The 19,083-nt window shown below is 39.7% G+C and overlaps 1 protein-coding gene across 2 annotated transcripts; it reads right to left on the bottom strand.

The window, feature by feature from the left end:
• Positions 1–105: 105 nt before the first annotated feature.
• On the bottom strand, positions 106–9,578 carry LOC143332403 (uncharacterized). Of its 2 annotated transcripts, none has more exons than XM_076749806.1 (13): positions 9,371–9,578; positions 7,115–7,286; positions 6,426–6,606; positions 5,999–6,047; positions 5,227–5,602; positions 4,951–5,048; positions 4,814–4,862; positions 4,642–4,684; positions 4,229–4,271; positions 4,018–4,101; positions 2,335–2,401; positions 1,888–1,945; positions 106–1,761 (listed from the first exon to the last, which is right to left on the bottom strand). In XM_076749806.1, the coding sequence occupies exons 1-13, from the start codon at positions 9,373–9,375 to the stop codon at positions 1,712–1,714; spliced, it is 1,275 nt and encodes a 424-aa protein (XP_076605921.1). In that variant the 5' UTR covers positions 9,376–9,578; the 3' UTR covers positions 106–1,711. The 2 variants fall into 2 exon arrangements, with proteins under 2 accessions (XP_076605921.1, XP_076605922.1); XM_076749807.1 differs by having other exon boundaries at positions 4,829–4,862.
• Between the last annotated feature and the right edge of the window lie 9,505 nt (positions 9,579–19,083).

Here is a 19,083-nt window from a genome sequence, read left to right as displayed (position 1 = left end):
TTCTTTCTCCTCTTCATCATCTATCTCTTCTTCATCATCTCATCTCATCATCTTCATCTCTTCATTCATTGAGGAGAACTGTTACAACAACAGTTTCCCCCGGGATCAATAAAGTATATCTGATTCTGATTCTGATTCTGATACTGATTAGCTAGAATGTGATTGGTTGTATAGAGTGTTCACATTTTATAGACTGGGAGGGGAGGGGCATTGTGACCACCTCCAGGAAGACTGAGAGAGTCGTAAAGAAGTCTTTTGGACTGATAGGGGACTTTGAATGCATCGTTTCCTGTAGCATCTCGGTATAAGGTCAGTGGTTCACAGGTATGCTTATGTCTGTTTCAGCACACAGAGTAGTACAACAAAGATGTATCTTCCTTCATGATATTTAATGAGTCAGATACACTTCTTTGAACATATCCATATTTTCCTTTTTCTAACCTTTGAACTAATCACTTTAAGAAGATTTCTGTTCTGACTTTCGGTTATGTTTCCTGAGAACACTTTAGCAGTGGGTGCTTTCTTTTTAACTCTTCCCACTGTCTTCAAATTGTCTCTAACCTAGAGGGACAAGCAAAGCCAGTTGGCATGTTAAACAAACAGCTCTTGAACTAGTTTTAGACAAATCAATATCCTGTCCTATATATCCTATACCATCAATATCAATATACCTGGCAGGTACCCACTGATCCCCAACCTGGTGAGTCCTCTATTTTCAGCCTTCCTGGCCCAATGTCAGCGTTGCTTTATTCTGCCATGTATGATATGATAACGATTGCAAGACTCAAGAATGATGTGTAGCATATGAAAAGTTTGCTCAAAATGCAATTGCTGTGGCTTTCTTGGCTTTGCTCCATTCTACCTCACTTTTAACTAAATGTCATAACCCCACTCAAGAAAAGTGTATCCACATCATGATGCTTCAACCTCCATATTTCACAGTAGCTGAAAGGGTGTTCTTTGTTTTTGCATCACGCTGCTTTGAATTTTGCCTTATGATTTCAAAACAATGACATGTTAGTCGTTGCTGCACTCTGAGGAAAAAAGAAAACCCGAACCCTAAACACTAGGGGGAGTTGAAAAGTTGGCTGGTTCCTCTTTAAGAAACAAGGCATTTCACCCACAAATCTTTGCAGTATTCAAATAACACAATCAAGAGAGACTGATTTTCACAGTGGCTGAGAGAGCTCAGCACACTGCAGTTTAGGAAACACATGCAAATAGACAAAACACAAGCAAATTAAGAAAACTGTTTCATCAATTTCACAACACGGTTGCTGCAAACTCACTACTCATACTTACAACATAACCAAATAGAGAAATGAGCTGTAAATACTCAAAACATGACCAAATACAGAAACAGGCAGCAAATGCTCACAACAAGCGTCTTACAGTAGCGGTCATCACTTTTTTGTGTCTGTGAAACAGATTGTTGTTGTCTGTGCTACTTGTAGCACGTTTCTGCGTTTGGTTATGTTGTGAGTATTTGCAGTGCTTAAGTTTTCATACTGTTTCCATTTCCATCTGTTTCCACAGACACATGGCAAAATATCTCTCTAAATTTTAATTTTAGTTCCCTCTTTTTTGTGGTACAAAAATACTGACAACAAAACAAAAACAAAAACAAAAACTGAACAAAAAATGATGGAAAAAAAGATGTAAATTGCCTGAGCATTGCATGATAAAACATTCACATGTGTTCATTAGTCTTTCAGGAGTCTTCATCCTTTGGCTGTGCACTTTGTAGCTCCTGGATCAGCGCTGGAAGAGACACAGAGAAATATATGGGTACAGCACAAAATCATTCTTTGACTATTAATGCTTTATAATCTAGCACCTAGATAAGTTGACCTAATGCCAGCGGACGGCGTACAGGTTAGAACTCACCTTTGATAATCTCTTCCTTCACTTTTTGAAGTTCTTTTTTCACCTCTTCAATAATTTCCTTCAAACACACAGATACATGTTTTCTTACTGAATGAATCCTACATCATAATTAAAATCAGTATCTCAGTAAGCAGCCTTTAAGCTCTGTGTGGTAAAATGACACCATAGCGACATTCTGGATAGACAGTTATTACTTTGCAAATGCAGTGCAAAGTACAATGGATTGGGAAATGCATGCATAATATCACAACATAATATTTTCTTTTTACGAATCTGTGCTCATTTGAACAAAAGCCACAATGTTTCCTGTACCACGCACAGGAAACAGGGTGGTTTTTGATTAATTAAACGTTATTATTCCGCTTTGAAGAGGTCACAACACAGAGATTTACTGTTACTGAGTTGCAGGATATTGTTGTATGTTCAAATAGAGATGGATGAACCAACCTGTTTGATTTGTTCCATGTAAGTATCACTTACTGCACCGTCCGAGTTCTTTTTCGCCACCGGTGTCCTAAAATACAAAGATCCATGTTGACCCTTAGATAAAACAGACTCAAAGAAGTCTTTTCAAGAGAGAGTTGGCCAGGAGAAGCAGCACAATTAAGGTCAGACAGAAACAACAACAGCACTTTTTAAAAAAAGACATCTATAGGCCAATATTGAATCATGGTCATAGCACCACCTACTGGCAACAGGAAGTTACAGGCAGTCTCCTCTTTCAAATTGCTCCTTTGTTCTTGTTTACCAGATCCACCTCATATGTGGTCAGCAATGTCTTAAAGAGCAACTTACAAGTTGACTATTTTAATGGATTTATAGTTTATGTATCATGAAAATTATCCTTTGAATGTTTAATTTACAATTTTAGTACTTTAGTAAGACTAAGACATAAAGGCCGAAATTGAGATGAAAAGGTTAGCATTTAAAGCAGCACCCTTAAAATTAGTTTCTTTCAGCAACACTTCATGTAACGGCACAGAAGGGTGTTACTCTCCAAGCTGCAGTACAAAGTGTGGTACTAATAAGACCAAGGAGTGGTCATCATTTATCTTTAGAATTTACAGTTTCTTTTTGTTTTGTGATTTGTCACTTTTCATCATTGTAAATAATTGTGTTTGTGCAGGTTGCACAAATTCCAGCCTGTCAGGACTTAAAATCCATTTCCTAGTAGGAAAAGAAGCACCTCGTGTTCGTGCAGGTGAACATACATGACTACTGCCTCTTTAATGGAAGAACACAGTTGTGTGCGGGCTCATTTTAGACAGCAGGGTGGTGTTTTTTGGGGTACGATGAAGTACAGGATGAACTGCCTGAGGATATTGACATGCCGATTAGGTGTCAAAATGCATTGTGCCACCTACTGGCAACAGGAAGTAAGTCTAGGTGATAATCATCATTTGATTTACATGGTGTGGTGTACATTTGATATACTGGATAGCTGGGAGATGACTTGCATTGCTTCATTAGCAATAGCAGAGAGCTAAACTGCATTGCTTGAATAATATTCGTGAGCTAAACTGCTAGCAGTAACTAATTACTAATTTTCAGTAACTTGCACAACACTAGCAGCCACTTCCTCAAGTCTGTAGAAAGACAGTTGAGTAAAGTTTCTTCAGCTGGTATAATGAATACCTTTAAAGTGTCCAATTCTGCTTACATTGACTGGAGATTGTGGTGCAAGTTAAGCATTGACTAATATTATTTAAGTAATGTATTGCTTGAGAAGACAATGCTAATACTCATTACTGCTCTGACATTCAGACTTCATGAAAACTCACCCACTTTATGCTTTTTCCTTGAAGAAAGAAATCTAATGAATGCAGATGCATGGCAACATGTCGTATTGAAACAGAAGACTGAAGGTCACCACAGTAGCTGAGAAAGATGTTTCAGTCTCTTACTATAATTATATATGTATCAGACAGAAACTACCAAATGCTGAGTGCTATATTTGTTGCAGTGAGTCATTTACAAGCTGCACACCACTGACAAAAACAGCAGTGATACCAGCACAGAGCACATTTCACTGGCTCATACTGCAGGCAGCAAAGCAGAGAGCACTGAGAAGAAGCATGTCGAGATAGGAGAGAACTTGGCATCAGGTGAGGACAGAGGGCCAACTGATACCTGGACACTGGGGTAGTGGCAGAGTTAGAGGAGGTAGAAGTGGAGGAGCTGGAGTCCCTTTGATTGTTGGTAAAGGATTTGGGCCTGTTGGAAAAACATGCAGACCCCTTGAGGCAGATGCTGATTGGGTTTTTGAATTTGGAGGGATTGCTCATTGTAATGTCATGATCACTCATGTGGATCGTGAAGGCTTGGTGGATCAGGGTCTTACCTTGGAATGGTGCCAGAAATTTCCTTGGGCTTCCCATTGATTTCTGGTGAAATATCATTGTATGTATTGTTGAAATACATGGCCAAAAATTCAACTTAAATGTTTTTACTAGTCTCTGTATGTTTTAGCATAAAATGTACTTCAAGTCCTCACACTGTGCTATGTTATGGTGTAAAGAATGAAGATGTGAATTAGAGCATACATGATATATTTTAAACAGTTGATATTCTAAAATTAAGCTATTGTTTTGGTTTTTGACCAAGGGCACATTGTCTTTTCTTGTTAATTTGAAAACAGTTTTTTCCCAGTATTATGTGCTGTAGTGTGACAATAAGAAGCTACAAATACAGTTAAAACTCATTTACATAGCTGTATCACAGTCCTGTAGGGGGAGCGAAAGTGGCATTACTTACCTTTTGGTCCTGAGAATTTTGATGGTGAGGAATCCTCCTCCTCCTGTAGTAATGTACAAACATTCCAGTGTTAGCATCCAGTCATATGATAAATCTTACCTGCCAATCTACAAATGTTACAAAATAATGAGAAGAAATCCATTAATAATGCAATCACCGGCATGAGACTTACATTGCGAGGTTCTACCTTTTTTGCAGCAGGATTATCAGCAGCTTTCCTCCTATTTGAAATAGTTGTATTATAGACATTCCCTAATATCAGATCATCACAGGCATATCTGTCTTATATGTCTCTAAGTCATAAATTACCTCCTAGCAAGGATGGCACTCATTTCTCCCATTAGACCACCTCCTCCACCTCCACCAGATGAGGGTGCTGGTTTGGGGGGTGGTGCTTCTCCCTCATCCTGGACACAAAAAAAAACACCTCCATTCACTATGTGCAAAGGAATTCAGTCTATTGATCAGTTTGTCATTTATGAGAACACAGTCACCAAAATCATCCATCATTTACACACACAGTAGAGTGAGGGTGCACAGTTGTAATTGCGTTGGTGGAGTACACAAAGGAGATACGCACTTTACCTTGACTGTTTTACGCAGTTTGGCTCCCGCCAGAGCTGCAGCTAGATCACTTGACCCTCCACCTCCTCCACCTCCTCCACCACCTCTGCCTCCTCCAGCAGGGGGTGGAGGTGGTGCAGATGGGGCCATGCCCCCAGCAGGAGGTGGTGGAGGTGGAGGTGGAGGTGGGCACCCTCCTGAGGAAGGCGGTGGGCCTGGAGGTGGTGGGGGTGCTGGTGTGCCAGCTGGTGGTGTTGGAGGAGCAGCAGGAGGAGCAGGAGGAGCAGGAGGAGCAGGAGGGGCAGGAGGGGCAGGGGGGCCAGATGCAGCAGCAGAGGCTTGCCTCTCTCTCTCCAGGCGCTCCTTCTCCTGCTGTTCCTGTCTCTGGCGCTCTTGTCTGGACAGAAATAGACAGATAATTCATAGTTTCGATACGCTGCTGTTGGTGGGAAAACCCTGCAGCTTTTTCCACAGCTGACTTAAATATGTAACAGTGACAGGGAGGATTGGTTGATTAATTGATTAACCATTTCAGTCAGTTATGAAGCATAAAAGCCAAACAGGTTCTATAGCTTCTTAAATGTCAGGACTGTCTTGTGATCAGTGTTTGCATTTTTGCATTGCATTGAAACAAAAATCTGAGAATGTCTACTTGAGCTTTGGGAAATGGTGGCATTTTTCACTGTTTTCTGAAAATTTTCTAAACAATGTATTGAAAAAAGAAATCAAGACAACAATCAATGACTGAAATAAATATTAGTTGCAGCCTTCATATCATTTCAATGGATGGTACCTTCTCTGGTGTTCCAGCTCCTGTGCAGAGGGTTCATTCTGAGCTGGGCCTGAGCAAAAACATTGTCATTGTATGTAATTAGCAAGTGTTCTCCTTTGAAACCATAACACTTAAACTCATAGCAAGCAATAGATTCAAGCAGTGTTGTTGTCCAGAGAAAACCCACCTGAACAATTTCGACACACATTTGTAGTATATATTGTATTAGGTGTTCTGAAGCGGATTAAATTTCTTCATGCAAATCATTTTCTGAAAGCGTGTTTGATTTTACTTTACAGTTATAATTGGGATGATCTACATTTGTCACTGATTGGAAACAACTGCTGACACACAATTAATTGATTGCAACTCTCATCATACTATAACAGAAAAATTACATTTATTATTTCTATCGGTAGTTACTGTACACTTTCATTGCTGTCTTTACCTGTGCCCACTGGTGCATTAAGCGTCTCTAATGCATGCGTCATGGAGTTGGCAAAAAGAGCAGCATCCTCTTTACTACCAAAGTTCAGCCCCCACACGTGTTTGGGATCCCGCCACTGGTGGAAGTTTGGTGTGGCTTGATTATACTTAATCCCTTTGACAATGGGACAATTGATCACCACCTGGCATGAAAAGGATGGTAAGCAAGTGAGTCCAAATGATAGTGATTCAAATTTTTTAACATTTGTGACTTTATATACGTTTGAATTGCATTAGACTGTAAAACAAAAGAGAGACAGAAACACAGAGAGACAGAGACAGAGACAGAGAGAGACAGACTGACTTTCTCAGTGATGAGTTAATGTTTAAAAGTTCAGAGGGTGACTATTTATATTAGAGCGCTGCTGACATATTGTTTTTCATAGACTAATAGCTGAAAATCATCAGCTCAAAAGAGAGCTGAGACTAAATTTCTCCAGTTTGAATCCAGCAGTTTAATAGATGATAATTTTGAGCTTTGAGTTTTTACTGCACAAGACTATGCAACAAAGACACTGCCGAACTACACTGTTTTTCATTCTATTAAATATTCATGCAGGTTGGTGTGTGTGTGACCTTCAACCGGAGAGACTGCACTATATGTGTGAAGGTGATGTCTGTTCACGGTGTCTGTGTACACTCGTCTTTCACCTGCTGGTCGGCCTGCATTTTGCGGCCCACCACTCTGAAGGTGTTGGTCTTGGGGTTGTGATAGATCTGGACCCTGCTGAAAGAAGCAGTGTCAGATCCCGCTGGCACCCATCGCTTGCTGGTGTCATCATACATCATGACTGTCGCCCTCACCTGGCAGATACTGGACTCGCTGTTGGAGGGAGAGATGATGAGATGTAGAGTACGAGAAAAGACCATAGAATGGAAGGAAACCGAGAACCGCTGAAGGAGTGTGTAGTTTGTATGGTGTAGATATAGACACCTGGCTTTAAAGAGGCAGTCCATTAATAGTCATATTTAGTCTCTAGTTTTGGCACTGAGTTTTTGTTTAATGGACATCCCATAGAGATTCATGGTCGTCTGTCCATGGTATACTGTAAATGAACTGGTGGAGAGATCAGCTCTACCACAGACAAGAACAATGATACTGGCCAATCTTTGTGTCCAATTCTATCTTTTTAGTTAATTATATGGTCAAAGTAGGTCAGGCAAAAAACCAAAACAAAACAAAACAAAATATGGATATAAATCCCAGGAGTCTGGTCTGAATAGATAGATGGAAAGCTTTTAGTTGTCTGTTCAGGCATAGATGCTAAAACTGCTCATGTTAACCAGTTCGTATTTCTATTCCCTGATGAACTGGAGCCATAACACATAGGAAGGACATGTCCAACACCGGGGTGGTATCTAACCTCAGTGATCTTTTGGTGTTGACCATGCGGTGTGGGGCACCAACTATCATAAAGTGTGAAGTTCTAAAACCTGCACTGAATGTGTAGTCAGATTTTATAGTCATTTTAACTTCTGCTTCTTTGATCAGAATCTCTGATTGGATAATATTTTTTGTCAGTTTTAGGCTGTATTTTATTTATACAAAGTTCATGTATGGCTGCTTATGTTTTGACAGCATCTAACATTTGAGAACTTCGGCTTCTTTTGTTAATGAATAGGGGTTTTCATAGAAAAAAAAAAAATGAGGCATTGAATAATGTTGGGTTCAGTGTTCATATTGACAAATGCCACTAGACACAGAGCCCTATTCAACACTGACTGTTTTGAAAAGATAACTCTTTCACATTCACATATAGATTGATACACAGTGTGTCCCTATTGTGCTGCACTTGTCATATATCAGACATGATATATCAGAGGAAGTTTTGAGACTCTTTACTTAACTAAAAGCAGTTATACACAATGAATAAAACAATAATAAATATCAAAAGTATTGTCTGTAAACAATTTAAAAATCAAAAGTCAGAGTACTCATTCTGCTGATAAATTATGATGGTTGTCACTGATAATAATATAAGGAACAACATTTTAGCTTATTTTCAATGTATATACATTTGCTTGCGGTCAAATAAATGTAGGCACGTATAATGTATAATATTTCTCTCTGAAGTATCCTTAAGTACAAATATAAAGTAGCACGAAAAACAAATACTCAAGACAGGTTCCTCCTTATTGTACTTTAGTAGAGAGCTTCAGTAAATGTACTTGCATTCAACCGCTGTAAAATAACTAGACAAAGATACATATTACAGATTATTTGTGGATCATATCATTAAAGCTCTTTCTGGGGTTGTACATAGACATTTGGTGTAGGATATTTCATATGCAACTAGGCATTTCATGCATTTCTATTGTATAATTTGTATTATAATAGTTTGAATGCTTTAAGGAAAAAATAAAGATATAGGAAATAGAGGTGCATTTGCAGCACTATTGCGGTGACTTATTTCTGTGAGGCATTGTGACGGTGAATTACTTTTGTACAGTTTGTCTCAAAGTCTGTAACCTGTGGGAAATCTTTACTTCCTGCCAAAGAAACCTTTCATGTTTCAACCACTTCCTGTGCTCAAGTTTGCCTAATATGGACTACATTTAGTCACCTGTCAGTGATATATGCTGACTTCTCCAAATGATTCGCCCTTAAAATCTTTTTCAGCTTTTAGCGATAGGCTCTGTTGACAGCAAATACAGTTACTCCAGCTCTAATATGTTCATTTTCTGTGCGACAACTGTAAAAACACCTGCTGTAAGCTCCATACTCTTGTGTACAGCAAGAAATGTAGTGAGAACTACCAGACTTGTTACGCAAAGTCACCTGTAGAGTTGATAGGAAACATTGTTGTTATACATTTTGTCAGTTATTCATGCATTCAGGACAATTAAAATGATTTGGGAGGGGAAAAACACAGTTTGAGAGGATCACTGAAACAGAGAATCACTTACCCCATTTCCAGTCAGTCTCCGAAGTCTTACTTGTTCTTTTTAACAATCTGCTTCTTCTCTTCCACTTAAATGGCGTTCTCCTCCCTCTCACTCGTATCTTTGTTGTCTATTCAATCAAACCTGCTGTCATTCTTGCCTACGTACCTCCATCACTCTCTCATGACATTGTTTAACACCAGCCACTTGCACTTCTGCCTTTGTATTTTCATTTCCTAGATGGGTTTTTTTTCTCTCTTCCTGTTCACGTCTACTTTGCTTGCTCGTTTAAGCTCACATTTTCACACCTCCCCCTTTTCCGTCTCCCTGAATAGCTCTGATTTCTGTCTGCTTTCTCTTTTCTTTCATACAGGTCTGTTTATTTGGGGAGGGTATTAGTTTTTAGTACAAGGGATGCCTGGCTGTACATCTCTCCCCCTGTTTGTGAGTGTGTGTGTACTTGGGGGTGAAGGACAACAAAACTCACAACACTCATACAGTGATCATGAGTCACATAATTATTTAGACTGTAAAATTGACTTAAAAATTGTAGTAGAACTTGATGCAGGTGTAGTTGTAGTAACAAACAGCATTACTACAGGCACAGTAGTAGTAATATACTGTATGTCATAAGAACATTTTGCAGTATTTTGATGAGGGGTAGTGAAGAGGGGTAATGGAAGCCACATCAAAATGGACATCCCGAAAATAGGGAACTGCCAAACTATTAAAATAGCTCACTCTTAATGATTGATCAGTGAATGTAGCAATGAGCACTGTGTCTAGCACTGCACTTCCTCCTAGAGCTGCGGTAGCAATGAAAGAAGAACTGTGAACTTCATTATTTTAGCTTCTAAGAGACTCAGTAAAAAAAATAATAAGCAATAAATGTTAGCTCAAAAGAAAGACAGAACACATTTTTATAACATTTGAATATTGTCATCTTGCCTTGTATGATTGTCAGGTATTATTATTGTATATTTCACGAAGACTTGGCCTCTTGGGCTAGTGTAGTTGAGAAGCTGTGTGTGTGCCTGTGTGTGTGTGTGTGTGTATGTGTGTGCATGTGTGTGTGTGTGTGTGTGTGTGTGCGTGTCTGTATGTGTGTGTGTGTGTGTTTGTGTCTGTGTGTGTGTGTGTGTGTCTGTGTGTGTGTGTGTGTGTGTGTGTGTGTGCCTGTGTGCCTGTGTGTGTGGGTGTGTGTGTGTGTGCGTGTCTGTATGTGTGTGTGTGTGTGTTTGTGTCTGTGTGTGTGTGTGTGTGTCTGTGCGTGTGTACTTTGTATGTGTGAAACTGTCACCCTGTCACTAGCCGTGTCCTTCTGATAGCCTTCTCTCGTCGTATCTAAGTGTTGTTCATTTCCTCTTACCTCTCACGATCACTTTGTATTTCCTCATTCTCTAAATGTGTCTATACCAGACTGGACAGAATGCGCAGCAGTACATAGTATTACTTGACATTAGCTTAATACATCATACAGTATGCAATTCTTAAAAAGTGAACAAATTTATCACTACCATTTCCTGGTTTTGCTGCAAATATTTGTAATGTTTTTCAGGGCATGGTGTACCTCTGCGAAAGTTCATTATTTAGTTTGAGCCAGCATTAGAGCCATAGAGCCACTGGTAGAACAGCAATTTGAAAAATCTGAAAATATATAAATATAAATACAGAGATATCAGTCAGCAATACAGGGGCCACTCAAGGATGTGGTAACTCATTTTTTTATTATATTGTGTACAATTTCTGATGTGTTACTTGATGTGAAATTTTGGCATGGCACTGTTATTTTCAGTTGACTCTCAGCAACTTGACATTAGCTGTACTACATAGGAAGCAATGTTTGCATTTGAACATCAACACATTCGTGTCCACAAAACTGATGGTAGTTTAGAGATGTGGTTAGAATTACAGAACGCATAGATGAGGTGACATGACCCAGAATTATCCAATCAAGTCTGGCTTCCTCATCAAGCTATGTGCACTGGCTCAGCTGTTTAAGGGAATGGAGCTAAACTATAAGGGCATACTTCCTACAATGTCTGTACTTATACTTTACGTAGTCTGCTGCCTCAAAGCCAACTTTGGTGACTTCAGTCACTCTGTGTGCTTTGACATAACACCAGTCTATAACCAAAACAAACCTCAGACCACTTCAAATGAGTCAAAACTGGAAACAAGCCCAGTGCTCTTTACATTGGTAATGTATTTGCTTTTAAGATGTTTTGGACAAACCATGCATCACACTGAAATCATATTGTTGCTTTTGGGGGGTTTGGGATTAAAATCTATAAAAAGGTCCAAAGTGGATACATTAGAAACAAGGCAGGTGCAGAAACTGTTCTGTATTCAGGAGGTATAGGGCTTCACTGAAATCTTCTGACTGAATCTTCAAAGCTATAAGGATCTAATGCACTGTGTAAAAAAAATAAATAAAAATAAAAATAAAAAAAATAATAATAGTAATTCTGGTCATTACCATAAAAACCCCACTAATGAAAATCAAACCTTCTTAATGTGCTCATGTAGGAGCTGGGATGTGTTTTCTCACCTTGTCACTGTGTGTGGGTGTGTCTATGTGGAGGTGTGGTTGGGTGTGAGTGTCACTGGGGCAGAGTGATTGCTTGATTGATATCACCTGCACCTACCTGGGGATCAGTTTGTTTGTTACAGAGTGAGGGTGAGGCATGGTGCCTATATTTCTGTTGACCGCAAAGGCCATTTACCATCTAAATGTCCAGTAATGCAATAACATCTGCATATCGTGTAAGGTCGAAAGTTTGATTTTACTTAAAGGGTCAATAAACACCCTTGAAAAGCAGCAATGGCTTCATGTTTTCTTGGACTCAGCGTGTCAGACAGATCCCTGCCTTCTCCCTCTCAGTGACTAATTAAAAGTTGATAGTCACAATACAGTTCATATGAACACAGGGTTTCATGTGTAACATATAAGTAACCAATCCCATCATCTTGTGGGGGGGGGGCTACAGTGAAACAAGGGGTATCAGAGAAGCCAGGTGTAGCCATATATTGGTAATTTGCAAGCCAAGTGTAACGACGAGTTGCTGTTACAAAATGTCTCGTAACAGTATATTTCACCAATAAACATGTTAATGTGACTGGCATATGAATAGCACAAGAGAGACACAGGATATTTATAAACAGATGTTTATTTGTGTGACGTTGCATTTGGCTTGTGTCACATGTGCACAGTGGTGACACAGGGCTGGTCCACCTCGTCGTCCCCCTGTGAAAGAGGAAATAAGGCACAGTAATGTTTGACTCAAGAATGTTGAAATGTTTAAGTGAGATTCAAACTATAGCCAATTGTAATGGTGAATTGGAAGCAGCTGGTGCGATGCTCAAACTTACATCTGCATGTTCTGCTTCTCTTCAGGTAAAAGCATTCCCCAGGGGCTCGCGCACCTTTTTATCAGTTCTATGAGGGTAACTGCAAATGGGACGTGGGTAGAGGGGAGATTGACTGCATTTTTTAAATGTATTCATTTATGTAAGATATTCATTGGTATTTATTAAGTGTAAATATTTCTGAAGACTGGTGCATATTTCTGATGATGGGATTATGTAAATATTTATTGTATTTATACGTGTAGATATCTGTATTGCTCTCTGTAAATGGTATGTGCCAGCCAATTATATAAAGACACCCTTCAAACTTCAAACTTTATTTATTTATATGGCACTTTTCATACTTAAAAAGCAACAAAAAGTGCCTCACAGAGGCTAAAAACGACAGAGAAGAAAACCCAGCCCTCCCGCCCCCATAACTACATACAGAAACACACACACAGACACACACACACACGCACCCATACGGATAAGATAAGTAGTAAGCCACCTTTGGGGGCCATCCACACTGAGAGGGCCCCCGGCTCATGACCGGGGGGCGCTGCCCGAGACCACCCCGACCCAGGCAGACAGAAGGCCCCACACCAAGGTGCGGAGGCCTCCAGCCATCCAGGCCAGAGCCGTCCCCTCAGCAGCGCCCCCATCAGTAGGCCAGAAGCATTTCCCAGTGAGGAAATGCTTGACCTAGAAACCAAGGACCCCCATGAGGAAACACTGGAGCTAAAAACCAAGGGACTAAGACATAAACATAAAATTAAATAAAATGAGTAAATGAAATAAATAGCAATTAAACATGTCGTTAAAACATGCAACTAAAATAACAAAGATAAACATGCTAAGAAGCGTGATTAAAGGAATAAGATAAATCAAACAAATCAATAGAAAGCCTGATTAAAAAGGTGGGTCTTGAGCCTCTTTTTAAAAACATCAACAGTCTCTGCGGCACTGAGGCTCTCCGGCAGGCTGTTCCACAATCGGGGGCCATAATAACTAAAGGCCGCCTCCCCGTGTGTTTTAGTTTTTATTTTTGGTATGGTTAAGAGGCCAGTACCGGAGGACCTCAGGGTCCGCGAGGGTTGGTAGGGTAAAAATAAGTCAGATAAATAAGAAGGCGCAAGACCATTAAGACATTTAAAAACTAATAAAAGAACCTTAAAATCTATCCTGAAATGCACGGGGAGCCAATGCAGCAATTTTAAAACTGGCGTAATGTGCTCCCGCCCTCTGGTCCTCGTCAGCACCCCTTATATAAGGGGTGGTCTGTGTGTGGTTAGAGAGTTCTTTTTGAGGTGATTGCTGAGGGTGTTGCTACTGTTGGGCAGAACTGTTGTACTTAGGCTGACTGAGCAGGCAATCTTAATAACACCATTCAAAACCATAACAGACATTTTCGTTAGAGCCAAGCTTCCAGAGCACTGTTTGAAAGTTTTACACAAAAGCAGAAGCATGATGATGCTGATCCATTTTTCCTGGAGACACAGCGAGTACAATGTAGCATATTGTTTTTTTTTTGTGTGTGTTTTATTTGTTGATTGTGTCCCAACAAATATGCAGTGAGCTAGTGACCTTTTGTTTTTTGTTCATAAAGAACAACAGCCAAACTTTACAGTTTGTCATATAGCAAAGCAACTGAATTATTCTGACAGAAAACTTCACATAACACAGGAGTTTTTTGGAATCTGTTTCTGGTTTCAACATGTACGGAGGAACTAATCCTATATTACTGCTTGCCACTGTGTAGCCTACAGTAGCTAGCAAAACAGAAAACAGAGGTTTGTGTATTTGGTGAGCAGGTATGCTCGAGCAGCAGGATATCGGCAGAGGGGCGGGTGGAGATAGAAAAGAGGACTATTTACATCTGCGCATACAAGATGAAGACAAAGGTCAATTTAAGGCATGAGGTGCTTTTCTTCATGGAAATACTTCCAAATGTGTAATATTGATGAAGGGAGATGCTTTTAGGGGTTTAATCAAAGAGGAACTCTAAATGAGCACACTTGCCACTGAAAAAGCAATTTCATAGATTCTTAGGAAACAATATCCTGATGCTGGCATCCAGTCAAATGAAGAAGTGTTTGCATCCTTGTCACCAAGCCAGAGATGCATTTTCAACTTCTTCACAACTTCCTTTACAGTTACAGCTCACTGGAAACAGCTAAACAACTCCTATTACAAAAAAGTTGGGAAGCTGTGTAAAGCATAAATAAAACAGAATGTGAGACTTTGATAACTCCTTTCGACATATACTCAACCTTAATGTTTTATCTCATCAGCTTTAATAATATGCTTATTCTGAATTTGATGCCAGCAACATGGGATGTTCACTTAAAATATTTGAGCATATATATTTGATATACTTGCATATAATATTTGAGCAGTGTTTTACACAGGTGAACAGTGGAGGGTTAAACCCAAGCACTGACCATCACAACCAGCTGTTATCACAGCATACAGTACATGCACAGATAGTCACAGACAGCTTCTCCTGAAAAGGACAACAGAGTTTATTTAACTTCAGTGTTACTGATCGAGGATCAACAATACTTCAGTCAATAAACATTCACTGTCCAACTACAATAACAAGCAGCTGTTAGCAGGAGCAACTACACTAACAGGCATAGTGACAGCAAGCATGTGTCTGTGATTGTGTGTGATTGTGTGTGTGAGTGTGTGTGAGTGTGTGTGTGTGTGTGGGGGGGGGGGGTGTGTGTGGGGGGGGGGTGACTGTGAGTGAGAGGGAGAATGCAAGATGGCAGATGCTGCCATCTGAGAGGCTACGTCATATGAGAATTTTAAGATGGTGAGATGGTCCATGAGAGTTAAACAGAGATCTGAGATGCAAGATGGGGGGTGTGATTAACATGTCTCTGACAATAAGATGGCGAGGACCAAAGCTGAGTTATGCTACCACGCTATGTATTTGTAGTTTTGATATATATCTTTTGCTGAATAATTCCCTCATTTGATACAAGGAATGTACAACATTAGTTTAGTAAAACAGAATGTGCCATTATTGGCAAGAGGTAAATGATTCGTTGTTTGGCGGAGGGTAAGCAGGCTTGGACAACTTAAATAGTGCACCCTGTTTGAAATATGCCAATAGAGTGCAAAGCAGATAATCAGCTGAGCTGTCAGCTGATGTGGGCTGGTTTGAGAACAGCTGAGCCATCAGCCAGTGAAGCTAGAATATAAGTTGAGCTTGACTGCTGTGGCCTGCTTGAACTTGCGCTATGCTTTGTTCACTTCATACCAGATCATAGAGTGAGGAAGAGTAACAATAGAAGTCCATCTGCAGCTGGTGCAGCTTCACTTGCAATTGCCCAGCACATTGACTTGCAGCAGCACAGGTGATTGAGTATGGTCTTCAGGTGAGCCCCTGGGGACAAGTAGTCAGCAGTGGGACAGCAAGAGTCAAGCCAAGCAATTGTCTGGAGTTAAATGTAGCTACTGGTGGTTGTATGAGTGATAAGAGTGATTTTTTTTTTTTTTTATACTGACTTTTACTATCAGATCCACTATATCCTTTGATGCTGTAACACATTTCCCTACTGTGGGATTAATGAAGTATTTTTACTAGCCTAGTAAATGTTGGCCAGGATTTAGATGCCATGTGGTTGATTTGGTTAAAAATAGTTCTAACTGTAATTTTAATTCTACAACAAACAAGCAAACAAACAGTAAAAAATGTACAAAAATGTACAACAGATATTAAATTTTTACCAGGTACAGCTACTAGATACTATCTGCAGTCCCTGAGTGGTAGACACGCAACACAGCACAGGGGGTAGAGCGGATCGTGCAGTCATCACAGGGACAGTGCTTCAATCCCCGGCTCCTCCTGTCCATATGATGAAATGTCCTTGGCTAAGACACTGAACCCCAGATTGCTCCCACTGGTCAGGGGGCACCTTGAATTGTAGCTTGCTGCCATATACTATATAGATTCAGTCACCTGCCATTTTGCCATTTACTACATTTAATACAAATCCAAGTTAAATAAACATCTCATCTCATCTCATCTCATCTTCAACCAGCGTCGGGTCGCGGGGGCAACAGCTTCAGCAAGGGACCCCAAACTTCCCTTTCCCGGGTCACATTAACCAACTCTGACTGGGGGATCCCGAGGCGTTCCCAGGCCAGTGTGGAGATATAATCTCTCCACCTAGTCCTGGGTCTTCCCTGTGGTCTCCTCCCAGCTGGATGTGCCTGGAACACCTCCTAACTGCAATTTCAGTTATACACCCAAACCTGTACAATATAAACACTCAACCACCCACGCTTTGATATATATTTTCATTTTTTTTTTTCTTGAATTGTTTTCTTTTATATTTCTTTTTTCTAATTCTTATAGTTTACACTAGTGTTTCAGAACCTTAGGAGCATGCCACGTTGCATTTCACTACACATATTGCTTGTGCATGTGACCAAATAAACCTTGGAATCTTTGAATCTTAGACATACACACACACAAGCAACCAATGCAGACAGCACAAATAGTGAGCAATGAACAGTTATAATGTATTTTACCATATTGTTGTGAACATGGAGTGAAAATGATCTGAAATTTATTTATGAACATTTTGGTACTTTTACCTGAAATTGTCTCACAATGGGAATTAATTTCTGCAACTTGAGGCCTGATGTAAATACACTAAATGGGAAAGAACATTCTGCAATGACAAAAAACGAATAAATGGCTGAAATGGAGAGCTGTCAGACAATACTCACATAGTGAAGGATGATAGAAGGAAAGCTCAACTGTTACAAAGCTCCTAGTGCAACCTGGACTCTAAAAGTTGCTGTGGAAATTTTGAATAATAAAATGCAATCATGTACGAATGAAGTTTGTTTACGAAACACATTTGTGTTTTGGAGCCCGTGCAGTAATATCCTATATACAATGATGTGTTCACAAAGTCACAGAGCCTTTGCGAGGATCGTCCTTTCAGACCCATAATTTTGGAGCATTCCACAACTTTCCCAGTCTTTTGTTGCTCCTGTCCCGACTCGTTTGAAACATGCTGCTGGCATCAATTTCAGAATAAGCAGATATTTACAAAGATCAATGAATTTGTTGAGTAAAACATTAAATATATTGTCTTTGTACTGTTTTCAAGTGAGTGTATGTCAGACAGGATTAGCAAATTATAGCATTCTGTTTTATTTATGTTATACACAGTGTTCCAACTTTTTTGGAATCATGGTTACATATAAAGTGTTTTAACTGTGTTGATTTAACTTATTGTACTGTCCGACTCTGCATTTCAATAGCAAAAGAAGAGCAGCAAGTAAACAGCACACACAATACAGACCTCTGTCTAACTGACAGAGGCAACGAGGGTGTGGCCGAGAGCACATCAACAGTTAAACATGACCTCATTGCTCATGTCCAGACAGGTCATTTCCCTTAAGGTAAAACCAAAAAGATAAAAAGAAAAAAAGAAAACCTCTCCGCATGTCATCATGTCATCGTAGGTGCCTCAGGAAAGCTCATATTTCATTGTGGAAATATGTTATATAAAGTTCATCAGCGTTTGCTGACTAACAGCCTGTCGACTGTCGAGTCACTGAAGAGTGACTGCACAAGAGCTCATTTCTGGTTCTTCATTTCTGAAAAAATATGAGATTCCTGTCAATGTGATCATGAACAGCATTTGTTGAAAAGACATCCTCCATTCAGTAAATGCAGTTATTCTCTCTTTGGTCACCTATCCAAAGTCAACATAGCTCATTGTATCCGGTGGTGAAACTTATGGGCAAAGAGCTTGAAATTAGATAGGTGTCACTTGAAGGGCCATTTTTTGTCGAGGACAAAGTAAAGTGGAGTTACCTTTTTACCATTTCATTTCCATGCTGCAGCACACAGGCTGCTGCTTTGCATACAGTTAGAGCTCCGGAAGGCAACAACACACAGTGGACCTACAGTCAGTCTCCTGCACGCATTTTAGGAAATGCTAACAGACATATCTACCCATATCATCACAGTATTAAGAGATTTATTATCAAATGAGCAATTAATTACCCTGTCTAAAGACATTTACACTTACACATTTGAAAATTCTGAATTTTATAGAAATAAATACATACTTTAAACTTGCCATACATGCTCATTAAAATCAAATTTCAGTGTTTGCAGCTCATCATGGATATATAATAACATTTTGCCCCTACTTTCTACCTATGGAATAACAGTGCTGTGTAAACTTTACATTTAAACCAAATGCAAAAATTCAAAGTAATTATCTATGAAAACCCAAATTATGTGAACAGCAAAGAGGAGTTCTACAGTGAGCCTTGAGCAGCGCTTGAAAGGAGCAGTGGTGTTTAGTTTAGTTTAGTATCTGTTGTTTACAATTAGAATGTTGTAG

The sequence above is a fragment of the Chaetodon auriga genome, chromosome 15 (genome assembly GCF_051107435.1).
Source record: "Chaetodon auriga isolate fChaAug3 chromosome 15, fChaAug3.hap1, whole genome shotgun sequence".
Classification (NCBI taxonomy): domain Eukaryota; kingdom Metazoa; phylum Chordata; class Actinopteri; order Chaetodontiformes; family Chaetodontidae; genus Chaetodon; species Chaetodon auriga.
The sequence above is the reverse complement of the archived record's forward strand: the minus strand, read 5'-3'. Positions and strand labels throughout refer to the sequence as shown.

Excerpts from the sequence above, each read along its gene's own strand:
- LOC143332403 (XM_076749806.1), bottom strand. Across the intron at positions 6,607-7,114 it reads AAATGCAGGCCGACCAGCAG|GTGGTGATCAATTGTCCCAT; the intron begins GTGAAAGACGAG and ends TTTTCATGCCAG. Across the intron at positions 4,863-4,950 it reads AGTGCCATCCTTGCTAGGAG|GAGGAAAGCTGCTGATAATC; the intron begins GTAATTTATGAC and ends TATTTCAAATAG.